The sequence below is a fragment of the Pelmatolapia mariae genome, linkage group LG20, assembly GCF_036321145.2.
Source record: "Pelmatolapia mariae isolate MD_Pm_ZW linkage group LG20, Pm_UMD_F_2, whole genome shotgun sequence".
Classification (NCBI taxonomy): Eukaryota; Metazoa; Chordata; class Actinopteri; order Cichliformes; family Cichlidae; genus Pelmatolapia; species Pelmatolapia mariae.
Genome location: NC_086244.1, coordinates 15,871,624 through 15,894,358, shown reverse-complemented (window position 1 = coordinate 15,894,358; position 22,735 = coordinate 15,871,624). Strand labels below are relative to the sequence as shown.

At 40.7% G+C, this 22,735-nt stretch overlaps 1 protein-coding gene across 1 annotated transcript; it reads right to left on the bottom strand.

Annotated features, from left to right (window-relative positions):
- Positions 1-351: 351 nt before the first annotated feature.
- ptpa (protein phosphatase 2 phosphatase activator) lies at positions 352-22,668 on the bottom strand. The gene is made up of 10 exons (XM_063463982.1): positions 22,588-22,668; positions 20,562-20,671; positions 19,332-19,418; positions 18,875-19,000; positions 18,671-18,788; positions 18,251-18,350; positions 17,331-17,455; positions 14,734-14,834; positions 6,098-6,205; positions 352-1,162 (listed from the first exon to the last, which is right to left on the bottom strand). The coding sequence occupies exons 1-10, from the start codon at positions 22,658-22,660 to the stop codon at positions 1,088-1,090; spliced, it is 1,023 nt and encodes a 340-aa protein (XP_063320052.1). The 5' UTR covers positions 22,661-22,668; the 3' UTR covers positions 352-1,087.
- Positions 22,669-22,735: the final 67 nt, after the last annotated feature.

Here is a 22,735-nt window from a genome sequence, read left to right as displayed (position 1 = left end):
TGAAGACTACCTAGTGCAATTATAGGCAGCTTGATTAAGAGAGTTCAGGGTGTTTGCACGTTTCAATAAATGCATTTCATACTTTCCCCCCCAAAAAATTAAGAAATGAAGGGTGGCTCAAGACTTGTGCACAGGACTTTATATTAGTGGCTTTAATGTTACACTGAAAATATGAAGACAAATCAAGTGCACGGAGAGGTGAAATGTATGAAATCAGGTTTTGGGGGGGTCACAAAAATAGCTTCTCTTTTATTTAATTAAAACAGCTTTAGAAGACGTAAAATGTAAAGCAGGAGAGAAAAATCATAAATCTTTTGTTTGTGGTGAGCGTTTTCAGGAAAAAGCTGCACAGAACAACCACAGGAATTTATTCATGGTTTGTCAATTTATAGTATTTACTATTGGAGCTGATGTCAGATGAAATAAATGGATTCAGACTGGGCCGGGATTGGAAGAAGACACTGGTTTACACTACTGACGGTGACTGCGAGGGACAGAAACTAATGAAAAAGAAAGCTTTCATGCAAAGACAGTCAAATCTAATCCATTACTTTTCCCACGATACATTTCTTAAAGTATAAAATATAGAGTACATTTTTCATGTCAAATTATGAATGAGATGTTTGGACAAAATGGGAAATTTAATTATTGGTACATCTGCAAAAAAGAAAACAAATGCAAACATTTGGTTGAAAAAGCAGTAAAACCGAAGATGGAACTATGGCAGAAGATTAAGAAGAAGTCATATTTTTATCCACTCCAGTGTCAAATTTAAATATAAAGCACCAATGAGCAAACCTGATAACAAAACAAAAGTCCCTCAAACTCTATCCATCACTTAAATAACATGACAAAAATGCGATGCTCCAGATTCACAAAGCTCTTCTTCCACCTTTGCATTAAAGTTATGGATATCTGCAAGCTTTCATGACCACACGCGTGCCCATGAGGGGATGAGGTGTCACACTACATGTTGTTGTCTTTTGCTACTGTCGGATTTGCACGTGAGGACGCCAGAGGAAGGGAAACTGCAGGTTCCAACGAGTTGGGATTTTGGTCTTTTCCATCGCATTTCCTCGCATGAGAGTCAAGGCTTTGCCGGCTGGATGGACAGCAAGCTACCGAACTTGAAGTGCTGGATCACGGGGAACTTTTCCAAACACTGAAAACAAAGGGAAAACAGGCAGGAAAAAAGACTTAATATCTCAGTTTGCTTCAGAGAAGTAGCAAGCTAACTGTGATCTGAAATATAATATCAAAAGTATCTAAATTTGTCCATTTGAACAATTTTTGTGACAGCTGAAACAACAAAAGAGTAGATGAATCGTAGGGCAGACGTAAATGAAAACAAATAATCTAAAAATATAAAATATTTGAGAAATATATTTGAGAAACTAAGACAAAGATGTATATGACAGGTTAAGGGGAAGAGAAACAAGAGTCAGCAAACAGATGTAATAAAATAAAAAAGTAAAATGGCTAACTGTGATCTCAGGGTTACTCTGAAATACTGTCAGAATGTGTACTTTCTGTGTGACAGCGAACACACCTTTGAAACTAACAAACAATAAGTTCAGAGAAACTGGAGAACAAGTGTGAGTGAAAAACATGATTTAAAGGGGATAATAAAGTACAGGCGAACTCAAGACGATAAGAAAGTGAGGAAAAAGTACACAAGAAGAAATGTAAAGGAAATATGAACCACGTGAGGACCAAAAACTTGTAAAATTAATGTCAGCAGATATCAGAAATAGAGAACTATGTAATAAAGTGGCTGACTGCCATTTTTTAGCTAATCTGAAACAGTGTTTAGATTTACAACAACGCTAGAAGTAGCAGACATAGATGTAAATAAAAAGGGGGCAAAAAAATTGATATAAAAAGAGATAAGGCACAGGTAAACTCAAAAGGGAAAAGCAGGAACAAAAACAGAAGTAAAAGAGGAAAAAGTAAAACAGAAGCAAAAGTAAAGAAAACCACCAACATTTGAAACTAACCTTCAAAATAAAACAGGAAGTAAACAAGGAGGGATCACAGAGGGAAACAAAGGAGGTATGAGGAAAGGGAAGATACTCAGGAAATGAGAGATCATAACAGACTGTGACAGAGCAGTTTCTCCTCTGTATTGCACCAAAATAGATTTGAAATGAAAACACACAAGAGGAACCTAAAGTCCAGAGTTTCAGCTTTAATTCAACGGTTTGAGCAAAAATACTGAATTAATTAATTGAAACTCTCTCTCTCTCTCTCTCGATCGATATCTATCTATCTATCTATCTACACAGACATTCGTCTGTTTCAGGGGCTTACATGTAATCACAAATAAAAAGCCTTATATTGAGGAGATGTTTGGAAGCTATGCAGACACACGATCATGTACACGGACTTTCCACTGCTGGAGTTTCAGCACGTCCTCGTGTTTGAAGCAGCCACAGCAAGTGGCTCGCCCCGACCTGAACCTGAACTCTTTCCACCGGCCTTTCACGCCAACTCCGTTCAGAACAGTTGCGGAGGAGCCCAGCGGAGGCTCTTTGTGTGCACACACGGACCAGTTTTTTGGGGGGGAGTGGCGGTGGGGGGATGGGAGGAGCGTTCGGGCTGTCTGTGCCGTGACACTATCGGTCACGATCATGTGGGCAGAACTGGGGTGGAAAAACACGCCTCACAGACCTTTTGTCTAAACAGATATTCAATCAATGTTTAACTTGTAAAAGCATCAAACAGTCATTGATCAGAGCCCAACTCTTCACACACAGCATTAAAAGCCTGTGTAGGTTATCTGTCACAGACCGTTAGCAGGACAATAACACACATGCAATTAACGCTACTGAGAAGTTACTTTGATAAACCATCACAGCAGTTCACCTATGGTGGTTCATTTTGTTCTCTAATTAACTGCTGACCATTTTATGTGGTGATAACTTCTATTTTTCCTGCTATCAAGGGCTGTTTACGTTTCTTTTCCCAATCTTCACAGAGCTCCGCTGTCGTCCAGGAATGATTAAAAACACATCAGCGAGCCGCACCGCTGCTCAAGAACACTCGCCAGAGCCGCTTACTCACCCACCCACCGTCTAATTTAATCAGAGAGCAATTTAACAGCACCCTGATCGCTTTATAATAACCCAGGCAGTAAACTCCAGACCTGAAACATCAAGTGCCAAAGGCTGCAGTTCCTCTAACATCCACCAGAGGCTGGCTTTAGTGGTGACTCAGTCCCCATAGACTCCCATGTTAAAAGGGACAACTTTACAGCAGAAATAAAAGAGTTTTGGCCTCTATGGATAGTTTAACCTGTCATAAATGTACAGGGGGTGGATTTTTTAAAAATAACTTACCTGTTTACATTTCGTATGTTTCAGGGTACAGCGGCTTTGACTAGCACGTGGGCGCTGTGTGAGCATTGCTGGAATTTCCGTTTTTAGCATCACACACACCAATACAGCCATCTTTTTATTGTGGACTCATTTTTGAACAGTGAGTGGTAGCATTTAGCCATTTTAGCTTTTTATTGGCTGGTCCTAGTAATCAGAAGGGCCTGGGTCTTTTGTGCTCAAGTTGCCCATATAAGGGTATAAGTTGCCCATATAAGGGTATATGGGCAACCTCCTCTCTCTGTGACAGCATAGAGGTCCACTGGGTGAAAACGAGTGTCTGAGTAGCCTATTTTAATATCAATGTGACAGCAAAGGCAGAATAGTTGCTCTTTAACATGTTTATTAATCACTTCCAGGAAACAGTCCTCAGCAAATGCATGACTTTCCTTCAGTTTGACTTGAAAGTACCTCTTTTAGCAAATTACACACTCGCTGTGATCTAACAAAAAGTATAGCCTGTGTTTTTTAAAGTGTTTTCTACCTTCCAGACTTAATTTTTTGCCTGATTTCAGAAGATTATGGGGAAAAATAAATATGTCACTTGTAAAAGGGCTAAAAATCACTGGCAACTGGGATCCTGGCAGTTTCTTTATTTAAACTATTACAATACACACTCCTCTAGTCCCTCTAGCATTGTTTTCCCTGTGTTTGTGTTTTATTTCACAAATTCAGATGCTTCAAAACAGCCAGCGAGGCCCCAGAATGAACTCCTCTCAGACTGAAAATGGTGAATTCGGCTCTTTCTAGGTCTACTCCGGCTCTCTGCTCGAAACCCTGTGTGGGGCCAGGAAAAGGGAGAGAGGAATGCAAGTCTGCTGATGGTTGCTCCAGGCTCGGAGGAAGGTCGGGACAGAGGGAGGGGAGGATTTAATGAAGGGAACGGCAGAGGAGGAGGAGGAGGAGGGGAAGGCAGACAGCTTGGCCCCTCAGCTCTTTGGGAAGACTCACAGGCTGCTCTGGAAAACACAGGATGTGGGCATGCAGGCGGGGAGAACGGGCTTAGACAACCCCCCCAACCGCACACACACACACACACACACACACACACACACACACACACGTAATTCCATTCTCTCTTAACCCTTTCCTGCCTCGCTCCTCTGCTCCCTAAAAGCACAGCCAGTCTGGGCATTTTCTGGTCTCAGTCGGCGTTAACCTGACTTTTTAAATGTCACGTAAACAAGAAAACGCAGTTTCCTGAGTCCGGGTGAAGAATGACAAGAAATCCAGTTTACACATGAATGTTTTTTTTGTGTGTGCATTTCAGTTTTTTGACTGCGTGTTGCCTAACTGGGTTCACGAAACCACAAAAGCTACAGCAGTGCAGCAGGAGAAAAGAAAAGAGCTTCAGACGTCACTTAAATCTTTCAAGAAATCAGTCGTGACTTTTAGTTTGGAAGACCACACATTCAAAAAGATCCCACTTGGGAAGAAACAAACGTGGCGGCTGCAGTTCCTCTAAAATCCACTTGAGGCTCCCACAGCGAGTCCGTCCCCATAGACTCCCATTTTAAAATGTCCGACTGCACACCAGAAATAAACATTTTTACAGTCTGCTGCAAAAAACACTTTAGATCTTTATAGCTTATTTCCATCTTTCCTAATAACTATACAGTTATATTTTTTTTATAATTCACTTATTTAAAAAGCATTATAAGGTGTGTGCCCACTTATTTCACCAATAATATGGCTGCTGTGGGGTTAAATGTATTGACAGGCAACCTAAGATGTTTGAGCGCTAGTTTTTGTGTATTATTGCTTTATTACAACCAAAATTACTGCGACTGCGCGTATGAATGTGTTACAATTAGGATTTAAAATGTGGAAAAAATTGAAACAGCAGATGTGATCCGTTAGCATGGCTGCAGATTTTCAGTTCAACACCACACAGCAGTTAATTCTGCTTCCAGAGTGAAGACTTTAAACTGGAGGAATATACCCTGCAGTATACCTGTCACACCATCCATTTCACATAAACTGGTCCACCTGAGAGATACAGCTCCCTTTGCAGTATACAAAGACAGGTATGAGTGGTACAAACACACTAGAATAAATGAAGTAAAGTGCTTTACATGGATTGACGAGTTTAGACCCTTTTGGCAGGGCTCGAGCACCCCTAACTTTGATAACATCACCCCTGAAAAAACAAAACAAAGCATTGCCCAACTTCTCTATTGGAGACAGGTTACAGGTTATAGCAACTCTAGTACTAGTTTGTATTTTGTCCAGATGTTTGATGTGGCATTATTGCTTGAAGTACAAGGGACTGAAAAAAAGCTATTATTCGCTTTCCTACAAATTGTTCTTTTAGTTAGTTTGGAAAATTAAGTTATTGAGCTTTTGCTTCAGGTTCACAACTAAAATTCTCACCCTAAAACCAGTAAATTATATTAAGAACTGTGATTATTTATTCCCAGTCATTCTTAGACACTACATTTTAAGACAAACATTTAAATGTTTATCTAGTTCAATTTAGGTTTGCAAAGGTGAAAAGGATTGAATGCGTTTGCAAGAAGCATATTACATTAATATTAATTGCAAGGCACCATGTGCATGAAAATATGAGGTTTGATCCTAGAATTGCCCCTGTTTATCTGATCTGTAAACTTCTGATTTGAATTGTTCTCTCTGTGTTTTGGATTTGGATTCTACAGCAAGCCGTTTGTCAGACTGATGAATCGTCAGTGAGACTGAGGGGGGGGGGGGGGGAGCAGGCGTACCTCAGCTTTGTACATTCTGATCAGACCCTGGTTGACTTTGGACCAGGAGGGAACGGCACTGATGTTCCACAGCTGGTTGGAGTGTTCAGCAAACGGACCCGTCTTCATCTGCACACAAAGAGAGACACAGTTTAAGTTCCACATCTCCTTAATCCACTTCATCGCAATGCCTGAATACTTTTTTAAAGGGTAGTATTTCAACCTTTTTACTCCAAAATCTGTCTTAGAGCTTCAAACAGCCCCCCTGTGGGTGGTAAAGGTAGCTTTTATAAGGCTAGAGTTTCTCCACTGATGGAGCTTTGGCCATTTTAAACTGAATCAGATGCAGAGGATTCCAAATATAACCCATTTACTTGGTAGGAAAGGTTTCCACGGCCATTACTTCTTTTCTTTTACACAGTGAAAACTCTAAATGTGTAAACTCCTGCAGACCTTAAAAGACTAAAAAGTCAACATTTGCCCAAAATTATTTATAGACCTGTAAAGGTGAGATAGGGACAAAACATGATGTGCTGGATATGGTACAAACAGACTGGCGTAAGAGGCTTTGGTGAGTGTTCAATCACTTTGACCAGATGATGGCACATCTTTGAAACCACAGGGGTTGTTGGGGGTGTGGCCATTTTGAAGCAATGTCAAAAGAAAGGTGATTGGTCAGTTCCATTAATGATCTAGGAACAACACTCATTATGAAGTTGGAGGAACACTTTGTATGGCTGTAGCTAAGGAGGTAGAGCAGGTCATCTATTAATCAGAAGGTTTGTAGTTCGATCCCTTGCGTACCAAAGTATCCTTGGGCAAAAAACTGAAGTTTTCCAGAGTGTGAATGTTAGACAGAAAGTATTAAGGTGTAGAAAAGTGCTTGATGATGATATCATATCATGTGCTGGGAGTCACTAAACTGGACCTACAGTCCTTTACTGACAATAAATATGTAAACAATGAGGTGAAAAAGATCAAATAATTAAAGTTTAAAAGTCTTAAGTTAGCTAATATGTTAGCACGTCACCATCTCATCTAACTACAGTCAGTTTTGGCTCTAAACACCAAGACACAAACAACAAGGTTGCCAAAATGCTAACACCGAGGCTCCAAAACGTGGATGTCCACCTTTTGCAGACAGTCTATGGTTGGCAGTCACGTGAAGCTACTGACAGCATTCCAAAGAGTGGCAAGCTATGAACAAAGGATCGAGTTAGGGAGGAAAAAAAAAAGAAGAAAAAGCTCAAATTAGCTGAACTTCCACCTTAAAGAAACTGGTGCAATCTCTTGACGCCAAATAGAAAATTCTACTTTCCATTTCTAATGAAGAACTGTTCTGATTGGATGTATAGAACCAACGACATGTGACTAGCTTTTTAAGGTATGAAAGACTCAGATCAGATGAGTAAAAGTGCACACAACTTCAACAGGTGATAAGACATCAGTTAACAAATGTTTATTGGCTGAAAATCAGCAGCTGATAAAGCTGTAAAGACTACGCTGCAAACCTTACAACCAAAACAATGAGCTGAAAGACACAAACAATTGCAGGGTCAGGTGCCAATGCTCTGCTTCTTCCACGACACACAGTCATGTGATCCACTGCTAACACCAAAAGGTTAGTAATTAGAGTTTCAAATGTGACATTTCAGAGTTTGAAGAGAAACTGTTTTGCAATTATAAATAACTGATTAACCTCTAATCAGGGTTTCATGAGACTTTTTTTAAACTGTCACCCTCCTTTCTTAATTCCTTGCAGAGAAACATGAAGATAATGTTTGAATTCATAAAATGCTGGTTTAAGATAGAAACTGTGGAGTCCAAAACATGACAACAAACTGTTTCACTATAAATGGCATCATCTTTTTAGTTTCAAATAGCTGTACAGCACTTTTTGAAAGCGCTTTATAAATAAAGTTATTATTATTATTATTATTATTATTATTATTATTATTATTAACAAATATCAGCAGTCAAAGGTTGAATCTGTGAGTTTTTGTTTCTCTCGCTTTAGCTTCAATGGCAGCACCACTCGAGTTGTTTGGACTCCACGGAAGATCCCAAAGCTCCTGTGATATCAGTCTCGATTAGGGTCCAGTAGGGTCAAGGTCATGGGACTTGAGAGGAAGCGTGACAACCTCTTGGTCTTCTTTGGTCTTTGAGTCATTTTTGAGTCAAGCTGGGAGGTGTGGTTGAGCACGTTATCTTGCTGCATGATGAATCGTTCTACACAGAGATGCAAACCAGAGCAGGCACCTAAGGAATGGAGTGATACCATTTGGTAGGTTTTCTGCCAGATCCAATTTACACAATTCGTTTAATCCTCATTTTCAACTCTGTGCCGAAGCCTAATCTAGAACCAAGTCTAAGATTTGAGGCCTGTGAAAAAGACTCCAAAAAACTCCAAACGAGAGGGGGCTACTACAAGAAACTGACCAACGGCTGGCAGGCTGAGAGCCCACAGTTTCTATTTGCCATGATTTCCTGATTTCCAACATTTTGTTGACCAAAACACTGCAAACCCATGATTTGTAACTACACTGTGAATTATTAAAAACTGAGCTTAAAGATGTGCTGCACATGAACGGTGCTAAAAGGGGCTGGGAATGAGCCAGAAACAGGGCTGATATGTCATCACTTAACAGGTGGATTGTTCCTTTTCAGCTATGATACCAAACATTACATGATATATAAATCATAATATAATTAGTTTTCATTTCACAGTTAACTTTCATGTCTCTCTGTGAAACGAATGGATAATGAGCTTTCAGTCACACTTTTAACAATAAAGACATGCAGAAAGCTTCTGATTACAAGCTTTTTTTAATAATAATTATTATTACTACATTGATTATGGGGCTTTTAGTGATTTGATGAATGTTAAAAAGAACAAAAGGCTGATTGTTCATCCAGCAATCACCTCAAAATTAATACATTCTGCATAAGCTCAGAAACACACAAACAAAAACAAATGTATGAATTTCTAAATGCATAAATTAAAAAGTGAGGCGCATCAACGGCTTTCCCACCATTTTCTCCCAGGAGGGCCGAGGAACCCAAACCCAGACCCTGAGGGGAATCAATCTAACAACCCCCTCCTTTTTTTCTTTTTTTTCCCTTCTTTCCATCCCCCTCATCCAACCCCCGGCTCCTCACACAGCTCCAGACACTTTCCAGGGCCTCGCATGAGAACACATGGGGGGGGGAAGGGCATGGAGGAGGGGGTGGAGACAGCCCGTATTCCCTGGAGGAAGGAGTGATTCACAAGAGCATGTGGGGAAGGAAGTGACTCATGTTTAGGACGCACACACACACACACACACACACACACACTAGAGCCTTGTGTTTAAATGAAAAAAAGAGAGTCTGAAGTATCCACATGTGTGTGAATGGGAGGAAAATCCTCGGGTATGGAGTGGAGTGTATGCTTACAGGCAACAGTAAACAAATGAGGACAAACACGCCGGCAGTCGAGACTGAATTAGGCCAGTAACACATCCAAGAAAGGAAAGGGCGCTGAAGATGTGTGTTATCGTGTGTATCTGAGACTGTTTAAACACACTTTTTTTTTCTTTGTAAAGTGTATTTATAGACACAAAAAGTAAGCTGGAAAGAAACCTTGCATTATTTTATGGACACACAGGCAATCACAAGCTAATCCTGTCTTAAATCTAATGGAAAGTGTTTATTTTAAAGGGTTTTACTGAATATTTCAGGCAAAAATGCCAGGTTTTTCCTTTCAAAATAAAAGTTTTTGACCCGCATAATGGTGCAACTTCAAAACAAAGGTGGATAAAGACACTGTGACTTCTCTCATTGGTTTCTGGGCATATTTTGAAGGTTCAACATTAACTTCTTGTTCTTGAGTGTAACCGGTGGTTTGCTCTTTGTTGTAAACCTTGGGTTTACACTCATTATTAGGGTGTCTCTCGAGTGTAGATGCCGACCTCTTCGATACCAATCTTGACTTGGTAGATGCTGTGAAGTTGTTTTTACTAACAATGAAAACGATTCTGTGATCATCCGCTTTAAATCATCTTCTGTGATCTTTCAGGGTTTTTGATGTTGCTGAGCTGGTTGGTGCTTTCCTTATTTTTAAGTGTACCAGACTGTTGATATGGCCACAGCTAGAGTTTCTTCTTCCTCTCTGACAGGTTTGTTTTGGTTTCACAGCCCAATGATGGGCCTCCCTCACTTCCATCAACATCTTCTTGGACCTCATATTGAAAGTTCATGCGAAAAGCTACCAGTTCAGTTGAAATCAGCTTCAGATCTTTAATCTGCTTAATTCAATTATGACACTATTTCCTGGTGAACTGTCCAATTACTTTTCAAAAGGAAGAGTATCTGTATCAACTACCGTCTGGTGGCCTTCAGACTGAATGCAGGTTTTAAGTATTTCGGCAGGGACTTCCTTTTTCAGACAGCGAAGTTACGTCCATGTGCTGCTGATTCAACTCAATTTTATTTTATTTATATAGCGCCAAACAGACAACAACAGTCGCCTAAAGCTGCTTTATACTGTAAGGTAAAGAACCTACAATAATAAGGATGTAATACTTGTGTTAGAGCTCCTCAATTAAAGTCTACACTTCAATCACATTTGGACTGCTTGGTTTAAAAACGACTGTGGTGGTGTACACAGGCAAAACTAGAAAAATTGCGCCACTGTCTAAAAACTTATGGATTGTCTCTTAGTCTGTTTCACTTCAGCTAACTGGAGCCCCTGAGTTGAATTTCTCGATCAGTTTGTGTTTGTGCTGTTGGCATCTTTGGGGATTCGCACTAACAGACCATACAAGAAGTCTGAGTTCCAGTTTTGGTGGGTGAAATTCTTTGATTTTTTTATCTGTGCCTGTGTGATGCCATCATACAGAAGAAAACATTTATTCTTCCTTTGCAATGACATGCTATGGTAAGTCATGTTGCTGAGGTAAGTGTGGTGCGGCTGGAAAGACTTTTTCCTCAATCTCAAAACCTTTTTAACACTGAGATACAATACATATTTCAATGGGAATATTCTGGTAGTTTCCACAGAGGAAGATCTGTTGCTTTAATACAACTTTGACAAACAACCATATGAAAGACAGCCGCAAACATACAGAATCAGCCTCGTGCTTGTTGAGTGGGCTAGTATCTAATCAACACACTACCTGCTTTAAGTTTCACATAAAAACTAACCAAAGAAGAAGAAAAATGATAAAGAAGAAAACAAAAGCTTGAAAAAACAAGCTGTGAGCCAGCTGACGAGCTCCGCGGACACAGCGGCAGCATCCTTTCATGACCGTGAGGAAGAGGAGGAGGAAGAGGAGGAGGGAGAGGTCAGGGAGGAGGAGGAAGGAGGAAAAGGATGTAGTCGCTCCACCGACGCCCTCATCTACTTCCCTCCCCTCCTTTTCCTCCAAAAACCCCAAACAAAGCAAACGGCTCCTGCTCTGGCACGTTCCCAACAAAATCCATCTGCCTCCTTTCTCCCTCCTCCTCCCTCTTCATCTTCCTTTTCCTGGACAAAACCACATTCATCTGTGGTCCAACTATTTACTTCTAACAGCTAAATCTACATGCAATGTCTCACGACACACAGATTGTATACCAATCAGAAATGAGATTAAACCCCTTCTGATGAAGTGGTTTATAAAAATTTTAAATGCATTTACAGTGGTCGTGCTGTCCATTAGATGGCAGCAGCGCACACGTGGACAAACCCACGTCCTATTGTGATGCAGAGCGAGGAGACTGTTGAGCCAAACAGTGAAGGTGAAGAAACAAAAATAAAAGCTGGGAGCTGACGTCCTGCTAACAAAGGTCATTTACAGGCTCGCTTAACCTCTACATCTACAAAAAGGCCAATTCTTGAAACACTAGTTTTTCAATGTTTCTTTCCCTCTTAAAAGGTTTTTGCTTATTTTTTAGCTTTTTATTGCTTTTGATCTGAAATAAATCACAATCACAAAAACAAAATAAACAATATGACTCTTCTGTTAAACCAGCTTAAATGTGATTAAAGGGTTTTTTCAGCTGCTCCTATTCATGAAAATAAAATCTGATTGAATGCAGACAAACTGCTTCAAAACACAGGCGTGTATCTACAGGAGGGTGTAGTCAACTGTTTATGTCAAAGCTTTATGAAGACAATACATCTACAAACATATGTTACATCTAAAATGCTTAGTTGTACACTGCTAACAGTATAGAATATAAATTCACTGGTCAATTTATTAGGCACACCTGCTCAGATGGTCGTTAACCGAATCAGCCAATCACATGGCACCAAGTGTGTGCATTTAAGCAGGCACACATGCTGAAGACGACCTGTTGAAGTTCAAACCGAGCATCAGAATGAGCAGGAAAAGTGACTGGAAGGCAACTAACTCAAATAACCACTCATTACAACCAGGGTGTGCAGAAGATCATCTCTGAATGCATAACATGAAGCTGATGGGCTAAAGCAGCAGAAGGCCACACCACTCCTACGCCACTCATGGCAGGTAAGACCTGCACAGGCTCACCGAAACTGGACAACAGAAAATGAAAAATGCTGCCTGGTCAACACGAAATTGGAAATTTTGACCACCGTGTAGCCATCCTAAGATACCCGCATAACACACCATGACACAAATGTTAAATGACCTCAAACTGGTTTCTTGAACGTGACATTAAATTCTGTTTTTTTCAAACAGCCTCCAGAATTGCCTCAATCCAATGGAGCACCGTTAGGATGTGGTTGATCAGGAGACTTACATCATGCAGCTATCATATTGACCACAATTTCTATCTTGCATGGCAAGATTATACACAAAGTTGATGCTATGAAATTAACTGACCTCAATTCAAACAATTTTGCAAGTTAAAATATTTCCAATCAGGCAACAATCAGAACTGGAGGAGCTGGAGCTCAGAGTCGAGGCTTTTAGATTGAGAGAGAAAAAAGGAGAAAAGTGAACTAAACTGTTTGTAATGGTAAGTTCTGAAAACATGTTTCTGTAATTTGATACCAGCTGTTGGTTGGAGTCTTCCCCCTATTGGCTCTGGGAGGCAAATATTCAAACTTTGCTTTATTTCTATTACAAGAGAGGAGTAGAAATTCCTGTGCAGTACCTCTAAATATAGTCAGGCAACCAGAAAAGAAAGAAAATTATGATCTGTCATATAACCCTGTTTAAAAGTAATAAAATTTAGTTTTAACAGGGGTGTAGGATGGGTCATAAAAATATGTCCCAATAAATAAACACATCCCAAAAAATGTTGAACTGAAGCAGGTTAACAAAACAAGGTTTGTACCAAATAGGGCTGCCACAAATGATTAGTTTGATAGTCGACTAGTCAGATTATTTTTGCGATTAGTCGACTAATCAGATTATGCGTCCATTGGGCGCAAAACGTACAGCTTATTGCACCAGCATGCATCTGCTCTTACGTAACTATCATTAGCTTTCAGCTTGAAGTGTTTAAGGTATGTGCTAACTAAAAATAAAGACAAGATGATAGTTTATTAAACTTTTAATGAAATTTGCAGATTGTCTCGGTGGAGTTTAATAAACTCGGCCGTCTGTTCTTTCTATGTAAAATATAACAGGACACTGGAGTAAATTCTCGACCATTTCACACTTCTGTTTAATCATTCTCTGTTTGACATTTATTCAGCTGTGTAAAAACTATAACTTTAATCTCAGCCAAACCAATTTACTGAGGAACAAATAAAACACTGAAAAAAGCCAAACAATAACATTTTTAAATTATCTGAGTGACTTATATATCATGTTTAACCTGAGTAAGGGGTTTGAAAATGATGTGCCGGGAGTTCACTGTTCTCACCGGCTCTAGTGAGCCTTGAACCCTCTAGCTATTGAGCGGGTGGGTAACAGACGTCTCCGAAAACGTCGGAGCACTTTTGCAAATATGTGATGTCTTGATAAACTGAGCAGATATTTGAAGTTTACACAGCTACATTCTCGCCTGAAAATATGTTAAACATTTATTTTGTGACCCAGAAAGAATAATAAGAGTAATATTAAAACTAAGTAGCTGCTGCCATTGTTGAAAACTGGACTGCGCTATGAACTCTAAGATTGGATCGGGTGTATCCTTCGTGGCCCAACCTTTCTTCAAATCTGGGGAAATGAAGGACGCATTTTTCGGGCGCATTTTCCTGGGGGAGTCTTCGAATTTGGACAGGCTTCGTCGTGCCGCTGTAACGTAATTGGCCTACAAATGCGGCCTACAAAGGATGCGGCCGCTAAATTTGGACACAGCTATGAAACCGGACACTGCATCTTCTTCTTCGGGGTTTAACGGCAGCTGGCATCCCTGGACATGCAGTGCTGCCATCTTCTGTTTCAGTCCGTTATTACACTGTTAAATCCTACTACTTATTCCTGCGTCTTTCGGGATCTTACAAAGCTTCAAACGACGCGTCGACTATTAAATTAGTCGTCGACGATTTTAATAGTCGACATAATCGTCACTAGTCGACTAATCGTGGCAGCCCTAGTACCAAATGAGGCCAAAACAAACTGAAGTAAAATAACCTAAAATTTAATTTTGTGGGCCACAACCTAGAGGACCTCAGGCTGTTAATATTTCCTCTAACCAGTGTTTCACCCAGGTGAGTAAAATGACACAGGTGGACGTTTGCTGGAGTTTGATTTCCCCACCTCATTGATGAACTTGATGCACTCTAGAAACATGTAGTCCTGATGGTGCTCGTTCACCACCCGCTCGTCGACAAAGTGCCGAGGCTCCAGGGTCGGGTGATCTGAGGAGGAGATTTGGACTTTAAGTGCACATGCTCAACAACAGGTGTCACTATGCACCTGAAGTACAGCAGTTTTAGTTCATTTTAAGTGTTTTTAAAGAAAAGAGGGAAAAAAAAAAAAGAAAAAAAAAAGGCTCCTTCCCCTCTTAATTTCATATTCATTTCAGGCACAGAAGTCCCACCCACTTCTGTTTACGAGGGACAGCCAATCAGAATAAAGGTGGCCTTAAACTAGGAGGAGGTACCAACTTGTTATACAGACAAAAGGGTGACTTGAAGGGCTACTTCAAGGTCCAGGATAAGATAAAGAAGGATTCTTTTAAATTGATGATCATGCAAAGCTACTATAAAAGAGTCCAAGTCACAAAAATATGGAGCTGGAAATGTTTAGCAGCGTCCTGCTGAAATATGAAAGACCCTCCCTGAAAAAGATGTCTGGATGGTGCATATGATGCTCTAAAGCTTGTATATACCTTTCAGCATTGATGGTGCCTTTCCACTGATGATGAACCCCCATACCATCAGAGATGCAGGCTTTTGAACAGAGCGAGAGGAACATTTTTTTGAATCTGTTTCAGATAGTAGATGCAGTGTTTTGCATCATCTTCTGCCCACCTTTGCTTCTGATAAACTTTTGAGCCATGTTGCTGCCATCAAATTCCAAATAAGCTCCTATTTTTCTTAAATGTCAGTTTTCTCAATTTAAACACCTGATGTGTTTTCTGTGTTCTAATTTGAATAAAATAGGGGTTTATACGATTTTTATTTGCACTTAAAATCGTTGCCTGCGTTTATAGAATCAGGCTTTGATATTAAAGTGAGCTTCAACCTTCACACGTTGAAGCAAATAATGCAAGTATTGCATGTGTTTGCATTATTTTTAAACTGGGTCATGTGTGGCGTTTTTGGTTTTTTTGGAAAGTTTAATGTAGTTGGGGGCTATGAGTTAAGTTATGAGAGCACAGTCGTGGTAAAATAAAGTACCAGATTTCAACTTGCATATGTACACTTTGAAGGCATGTAACTGTGAGAATATTTATAGTATGAAGGTAAAACTGTTTCATTAAATAAAGTTACTGTACATGAAAGAAATCAGCTGATTCAGAGGGGGTCATGTGGGAGTCACTGATTTTTCACGCACTGACCCAGATATAATATGTTTACTGTTAGCAGCTGCAGTTAGGCTGGTATGTCTGCCTCAGATCGATAATGGACTGAGGACCCCTAGTGTACAGAGACAGTCACTACACCACATGTATGCAAACTTAAAGCCTTCACATTTTCAATTTGTAGTAAATAAATAATAATGCCATGAATTTCCATTTTAATAAACATCTGTACTGTCAGATTCGTACAGTTATCAGGAGGAAAGCGGTCCTTTCCACTAAGCTAAAACTATAAGTAGGTATATATTTAAAAAAAATTTTTTTTTAATATATATATATATATATATATATATATATATATATATATATATATATATATATATATATATATATATATATATATATATATATATATATATATATATATATATATATATATTTGAGGTTAGGTTTGAGAAATTTACTCATACTGTGTTGTTCTGAACTTCTTAAATCTTACAATCTGACAAATACTGCCACCGTCACCATAACAAGCAAAACTATCCATGAAACTTAAAAATGACACTAAAACATAATACTTTTATGCTAAAAGTGAACAGAAATGAGCAAACCCACATAAAACAAATAAAAACTAATGAAAATACAAAGACCTTCTGACAACAGCTGCCCACTCAGCCAACCTCAATGAGACACTCTGTCTGACACCAAAATTGAGGATTATTTTCTTTTCTCTTTTTCTAATGGACATCAAAAAAGCAAAAATATAAGTAAATAAACTAAAACTGCTAATTTACATCTGTCATCTCACATAAAAACATTACACCAATCAAATAAGACAAAAAACCCATCAGATAGAAGTAAGATGGTCAAAGGTACAAGGTTTCAGCTAAGTCTTAAATGTGGGAATAGTAGACCGCTCCTTTATTGCCACTGGAAAACTGTTTGAGTATTTATTTCCTTTTACTGACACCACAGTTTGTCCTAATGTAGAGCATCTATGAGGCACCTCACAGTTCCCTCTAGTGGTGGCCAATGAGTTATAATCTTTGAGGTTTGCATCATATGTTTCAGTTCCACAGGAGAAAAGACACCTTTCCTGGAATGAGGTACACGGATCAGGTAGCTTCTTCCCCCGAAGCCACCAGTTATGTCATCCTTAGATGAAAAATTTCTTCTCACTTCTATCTCGGCTTGTAAATAATCATGAATGAGCTGAATGAATTGATTACTTTAAAATTTATTTATTTATTTCTTTTTTGGGGGGGAAATGGAGGAAATGAAGGAGTGCTCAGTTCAGGCTAAAAACCTCAGACTTAACAAGCAGACTGGTCTAAAGATGTAGAGGAAATCTCATGTGCTTCCCTCCACAAAAACACCTGATGGCTCTTACCTATAAACTGGGAGCTGCCCCAGATGAAGGGGAGAAACTGGAAGTCATCCAGCCCCCACACACCCTGACTCCCAGCCGGCTCCATTCTGTAGGTCTTCTGCAGTTTCCGCATCACTTCGAGATACCTGAAAACACAATCAGGACAATGTTCACGTGCATGTAGTAGGGATCAGTCTCAGCAGCGACTGTTTCATTCAGGCACAGGTCTGTAATAATGTCAGAAATAATGTTATTAGAAAGAGATGGGGAGTGCAAAAACTATGGAGAGTGTAATAAAATCAAGGAGAGTTAAAAAAAGAGAAGTGTGTAGGGCAGGGGTGGTCAACTCCAGGCCTCGAGAGCCGGTGTCCTGCAGGTTTTAGATAACACCCTGGGTCAGCACACCTGAATCAAATGATTAGTTCATTACCAGGCTTCTGGAGAACTTCAAGAAATGTTGAGGAGGTCATTTAGCCATTTCAATCAGCTGTGTTGGATCAAGGACACATCTAAAACATGCAGGACACCGGCTCTCGAGGCCTGGAGTTGGCCACCCCTGGTGTAGGGAGTATAATAAACAGAGAGCAGTGCTTTTTGGTAAGACTGACTGCAATGAGCCAGCACTAACAGCAACATCACGAGCGTATCAAACAAGTCATAATCATCAGGCTGTCACACTTTTGGTTTTTTTCAACCTTTATTAAACCATGAAGTTCCCTGAGCTTTAAATCTGTTTCTTAAGGGAGGCCTGGCAAAGAAAACAGCAAAAGAGCAAGATCGTCAAAACTGGAAACAAGTTCTTTTAAATGTGAAACTGAATTAAAGTTTGTTTGGAGAGCAGTTCAGTTCATTTGTAACAAAATCAGAACAAACACAGATTTTTAAACCTGAACATTTACCATTGCATTAACAGTATACTGCAGTTTAGTGTGACAGCTCACCTGTTGAACACCTTAAAGACGATAGCGAGCTGATCATCCACCCTGAGCGCTCCAACCTTACAGAGACAGCAGAGGAACGCTGCGAAAGCTGCTTCATGACCTGAAGAGACAAATGAACATTAAACAGCTGCAGGATTAGTCTGCAAAGTGTCTGAGCTGCACTCGAACGCACCGCTGAGATCACTTTTCGGCATCTGACTGCAGCACCAGGTCTGATTTTTACTGCTGCTATAGACCAGAGCAATACTTTGGGGCAGCACTGATGAGACGATGCAAAACTACTAAAGAACAACAACAACAGCTGCAACACGTTCAGGTGGAGCAACAACTTTGTTTTGATTTGTGGAGGAAAGAAAGATCTGGTAGCAGCATAACCAATCAAAGCTAACTGATAACTCGAGTGACACAGAGCACTGTTACCTGTGCCGTAGTCTATCCTGGTGGAGTTTCCCACAGACTCTTTCAGATAGACGGCAATCTCTGGAGCTGCTGCACGTTTATCAGCAGGGAGGACCACCGACACCAGCGCCTCTGCTTCCTACAAACAAAACATACAAATAAATTAACTGCTAGCCACAGCCCATGTGCATGGATGTGTGTTAGAACATGTGTGAGCGTACCGACCTGATCTAGTTTGGCGAACCAGGTTCTGTACGCCTTATTTCCAAAGCGTGACGGCTGGTCGACGGGAGGCGTCTCATTTATCCATCGGTCCAGAGTCCCCAGAAGATCCATGAGCTTCTCCACCGTCTGGGAAAAGTAACAAGGCAGTGACTGCAGCAGGACCATTGTGAGTCAGGGCAGATTACAAACCAGCTCAAGCCTGTTGGTTTCTCTAAAATCGAAATTCTTTATTTTAATGCTTTCTTCATTTTTGTTGCTCTTACTTGTAGTGTGCTTATATTTGACACATGCACGAGGCCACATTTTCCAGTTAACATCACCAAACTATCAGCTTGGCACTTTAAAGTGCACCAAAGATTCTCTACAGACAAGGTTTAACCTGACAGGCGTTACATGACAGCTGATGCTCTGCTCTGCTGCGTTTCTCTTGCTACGGTAAAACCAGCAGATCACGTACCTCAGACACTTTATATTCACACGTGAGCTTCTTTCCCTTCACACCTTCGTTTAGCGTCAGAATAAAGCCTATGTAGTCAGCGTAGGCCTGAAAGCAGAGAGGCAAGTTAAAAACACACATCAGACCAGTGTTCCAGCAGTATGGCATACATGTGACTGCTAAACATGTGACTGCTAAACATGTGATGTTAACTTGTCCTCCATTTTGGCAATGTGACAAACATGGTGACAACGTAAGGTCAGTCACACAAGCCTAGAGAACAGTCTGCAACCATCTGGCAACTACTGGTGGCAAGAAAAAATTAGTATCCTCTAACAGGTTTATTGAGTGTTTGCTGAAGTTTGGGGAATTGATTACTAAAGTCAGTCAGTAGGCCCCCCACCAGCGACCACGAGTCATTGGGGAAAAAACATGTGCTCCTTGACCTATTAGGGAAACCACCTTGTGATGGATCTGGTTGCTAGCAGATTGCCACAGCTGCCCATATTTTGCATGAGGAGGACTTCTCTTCAAACACTCGCTCGCTACTTTTCAACACAAACTGCAAATGGAGACTGTTCCTTTCAAAGTAAAAGTTGTACCTGTTGAAATGTGGAAGACTCATCCAATGGAGTCAATTCAGCCGCTCGTGCACCTCTCAATGTTTGTAACTCCGAGCAGGTGCCACTGCCACAAGGTTAAAGACGAGTTTACGATTTCTTACTGCCATTTTCATGAGATAGCAGCATAGAAACTCAGAGATTCCCAAATTATAAAAATGGAGATGTTACAACAGTCTGAAAATATGACAATTTCTGGGAAAACTCAGTTACAATGTACAATTTCTTTGCTTCCAATTTTGAGATCTTCTCCTATATCAGGACTCATGTGAAGGTTTTGTCTGAGTGGCGAGTGCTTGTGCCCTCAGTGCCGGCAAAGTAACCAAGGATGTGACCAAAACTGGAAAATCACTGAATATTTGCTAACAAGTCTGTTGCAGATGACATCTTCCTCACAAATTACAGGCAACAGAGGCAACCTGGTAGCAACCAAAACAATCAGAAGGCGGTTTCTGGTGGAGCGCCCTCTACAGCACCATCTTTGTCACCGATTTCACCATGTGACAGCCGACAGCCCCCAGAAATGACTCACAGCCACACTTTTCCTTCATAGTCGATGGTTATATCACGTTCAATATGACAGACAACTCTCGAGGAAGACGCATGCACACGCCCACAGGGAGGAACCGACCTGAGAGCGCTTCCACTTTCCCATGTCAGGCACCATGCTGATTTCTTTCTTGGGCACCATAAAGGTGAAGCTGGCCCCCTCCTCAGGGGCTTCATCTTCAGGAGTGGATCCTAAAAAATAATTCAATACAGAGAATTTTCATGACATCAGTGCATGAATAAGTAATCCCCATGAGCCAAAGGCTCCGGCTGCACACTGCTCTGAACCAAACTTCAACCACTCGAGCTGATAAGTGATGCACCAAAAGCTGCAGTTCCTCTAATGTTCACTAGAGGCTCCATAAGCAAGCCAGTCCCCTAGAGTCAACATCTAATTTCACCCTCTTGTCCTAATATGGTCACTTTGGCCTCAAAAACCTAAAATGGGGGCGAATAACAATGAGGCTGAGTCAAAAACCAGTGGGTGTTTCCATCTTTTCTATACAGTCTGAGATGTAAACCTGCATTCCCTCTAATGTCCAGCAGGGGGTGGCTCCAGGTTGCAAAGATTAGACTGTATAGCTGTTTATGAGAAAATAAGCCTACTTCAGTCTTGATTTATGATCTGAGTAAACACTTTCCCGATGATGTTATGGACTCAGTTACCAAAACAAACATGAAGTTTATTTAGTAAATGTTATCGCCATTTAGAGTCAAAAATTACAGAAAAAAATCACTACCGTGTGAGCATGTCAGTCGCTTTCTCACTCATGTTTGGAGACAGCCAAAAAGTTAAACTCAAAGCATCAAAAACAGATTTTTGAACTAGTGGGTGACAACACAGTTGTTACATTAATCTTTTATATACAGTCTATGGTTAATGCTCTTTCAGCTGCTCCCTTTAGGGGTTGCCACAGCTGATCATCTACCTCCATCGAATCCTCGTCTGTCACACCAACCCTCTGCACGTCCTCCTTTGTTCGATCCACGAATCTTCTCTGTGGTCTGCTTCCATGTTTAACATCCTTTGTCTCCCACATGTTAAACCTGATCGGTCCCTCTGATGTTCTCCTTTCTAAACCTGTTCATTCTGGTCAACCCCAATCAAAATCTGAACATCTTCATCTCTGCCACCTCTACCTCAGCCTCCTGTTCTTTTTTTGTTATCGTCACCATCTCCTAACCATACATCACAGCAGGTCTTACTACTATCTTGTAAATGTTTACTTTCACTCTTTTTGCTACCCTTCTATCACAAATCTCCGACACCAGTCTCCAACCTCTCTTCAGCGTTGTCTGGTGCTTTGTATCTTCACTACTTCTATTCCTTGCAGCATCACCGTTACACCTGCCCCTCCTATTCACACACATGTATTCTTCCTCTTCTCTCCAGACCCTCCTGCACCTGCAAACATTGTAGTCCACAGAGACCTGTGCATCAACATTGCAAATAAGCTCAAAGACGACCGCTGATGTAAACCCACCTTCAACCCAGCAGTACCACGGTTCCTCTCTTAGCACCCTATTATCATAAGCTTTCTCTAAATCCAAAGACACAGTGAAGCTCCTTCTGACCTTCTCCATCAATACTCTGAAAGCAAACACTGCATCTGCAGAGCTTTTTCTCTGCTTGAAAGGATATGCCTGTTCACCGACATTCAATACCTAGTATTAGTAAAGTAATTTAATAATCTTTCCAGTGTGTTTTCAACAACTTTATTCAAAAACAGGAATCGAGGTCCCCTTTAAAGACGACACTAATCAATGTGCTGACTCCGGTCAGCAGCCAGAAAGTACTGAGTACTTTTTACTCACTGTGTGCAAGCTGACACCTCACACACAGCCAGGTAAGGAGACTGTGTCTCTGTCAGAGTGTGCTAAAGTCTGCTAACATCACCATATTTGCGCCACAGAGTTCAAATACAACCAGCCCAGGTGGAGAACCTGCAGTCAGTGAGTGTGGACAGCTCTTGGCTTCCAGGTTCATCTAACAGCCATTAAATCAATCCCTAAAGCCTCGTTTCTAAAGGTCACTGCCTTGAAAGCGTCAAATAAACAACACACGACACACTGCTGACGCCGAGCACGAGCATCAAGCTGAGCTTTACCTGACTGCTGCTCTGTTTCCGCCATGGCGAGCCTGACAGTCTTCTTCGTGGTGTGTTTTCCCGGCAGACTCATTACTCATGGCTCAGTACTGCCCCCACATGTTCGCATACTGAGTGACACCCCAAGTTTTCTCAAATTGCTGAAAAT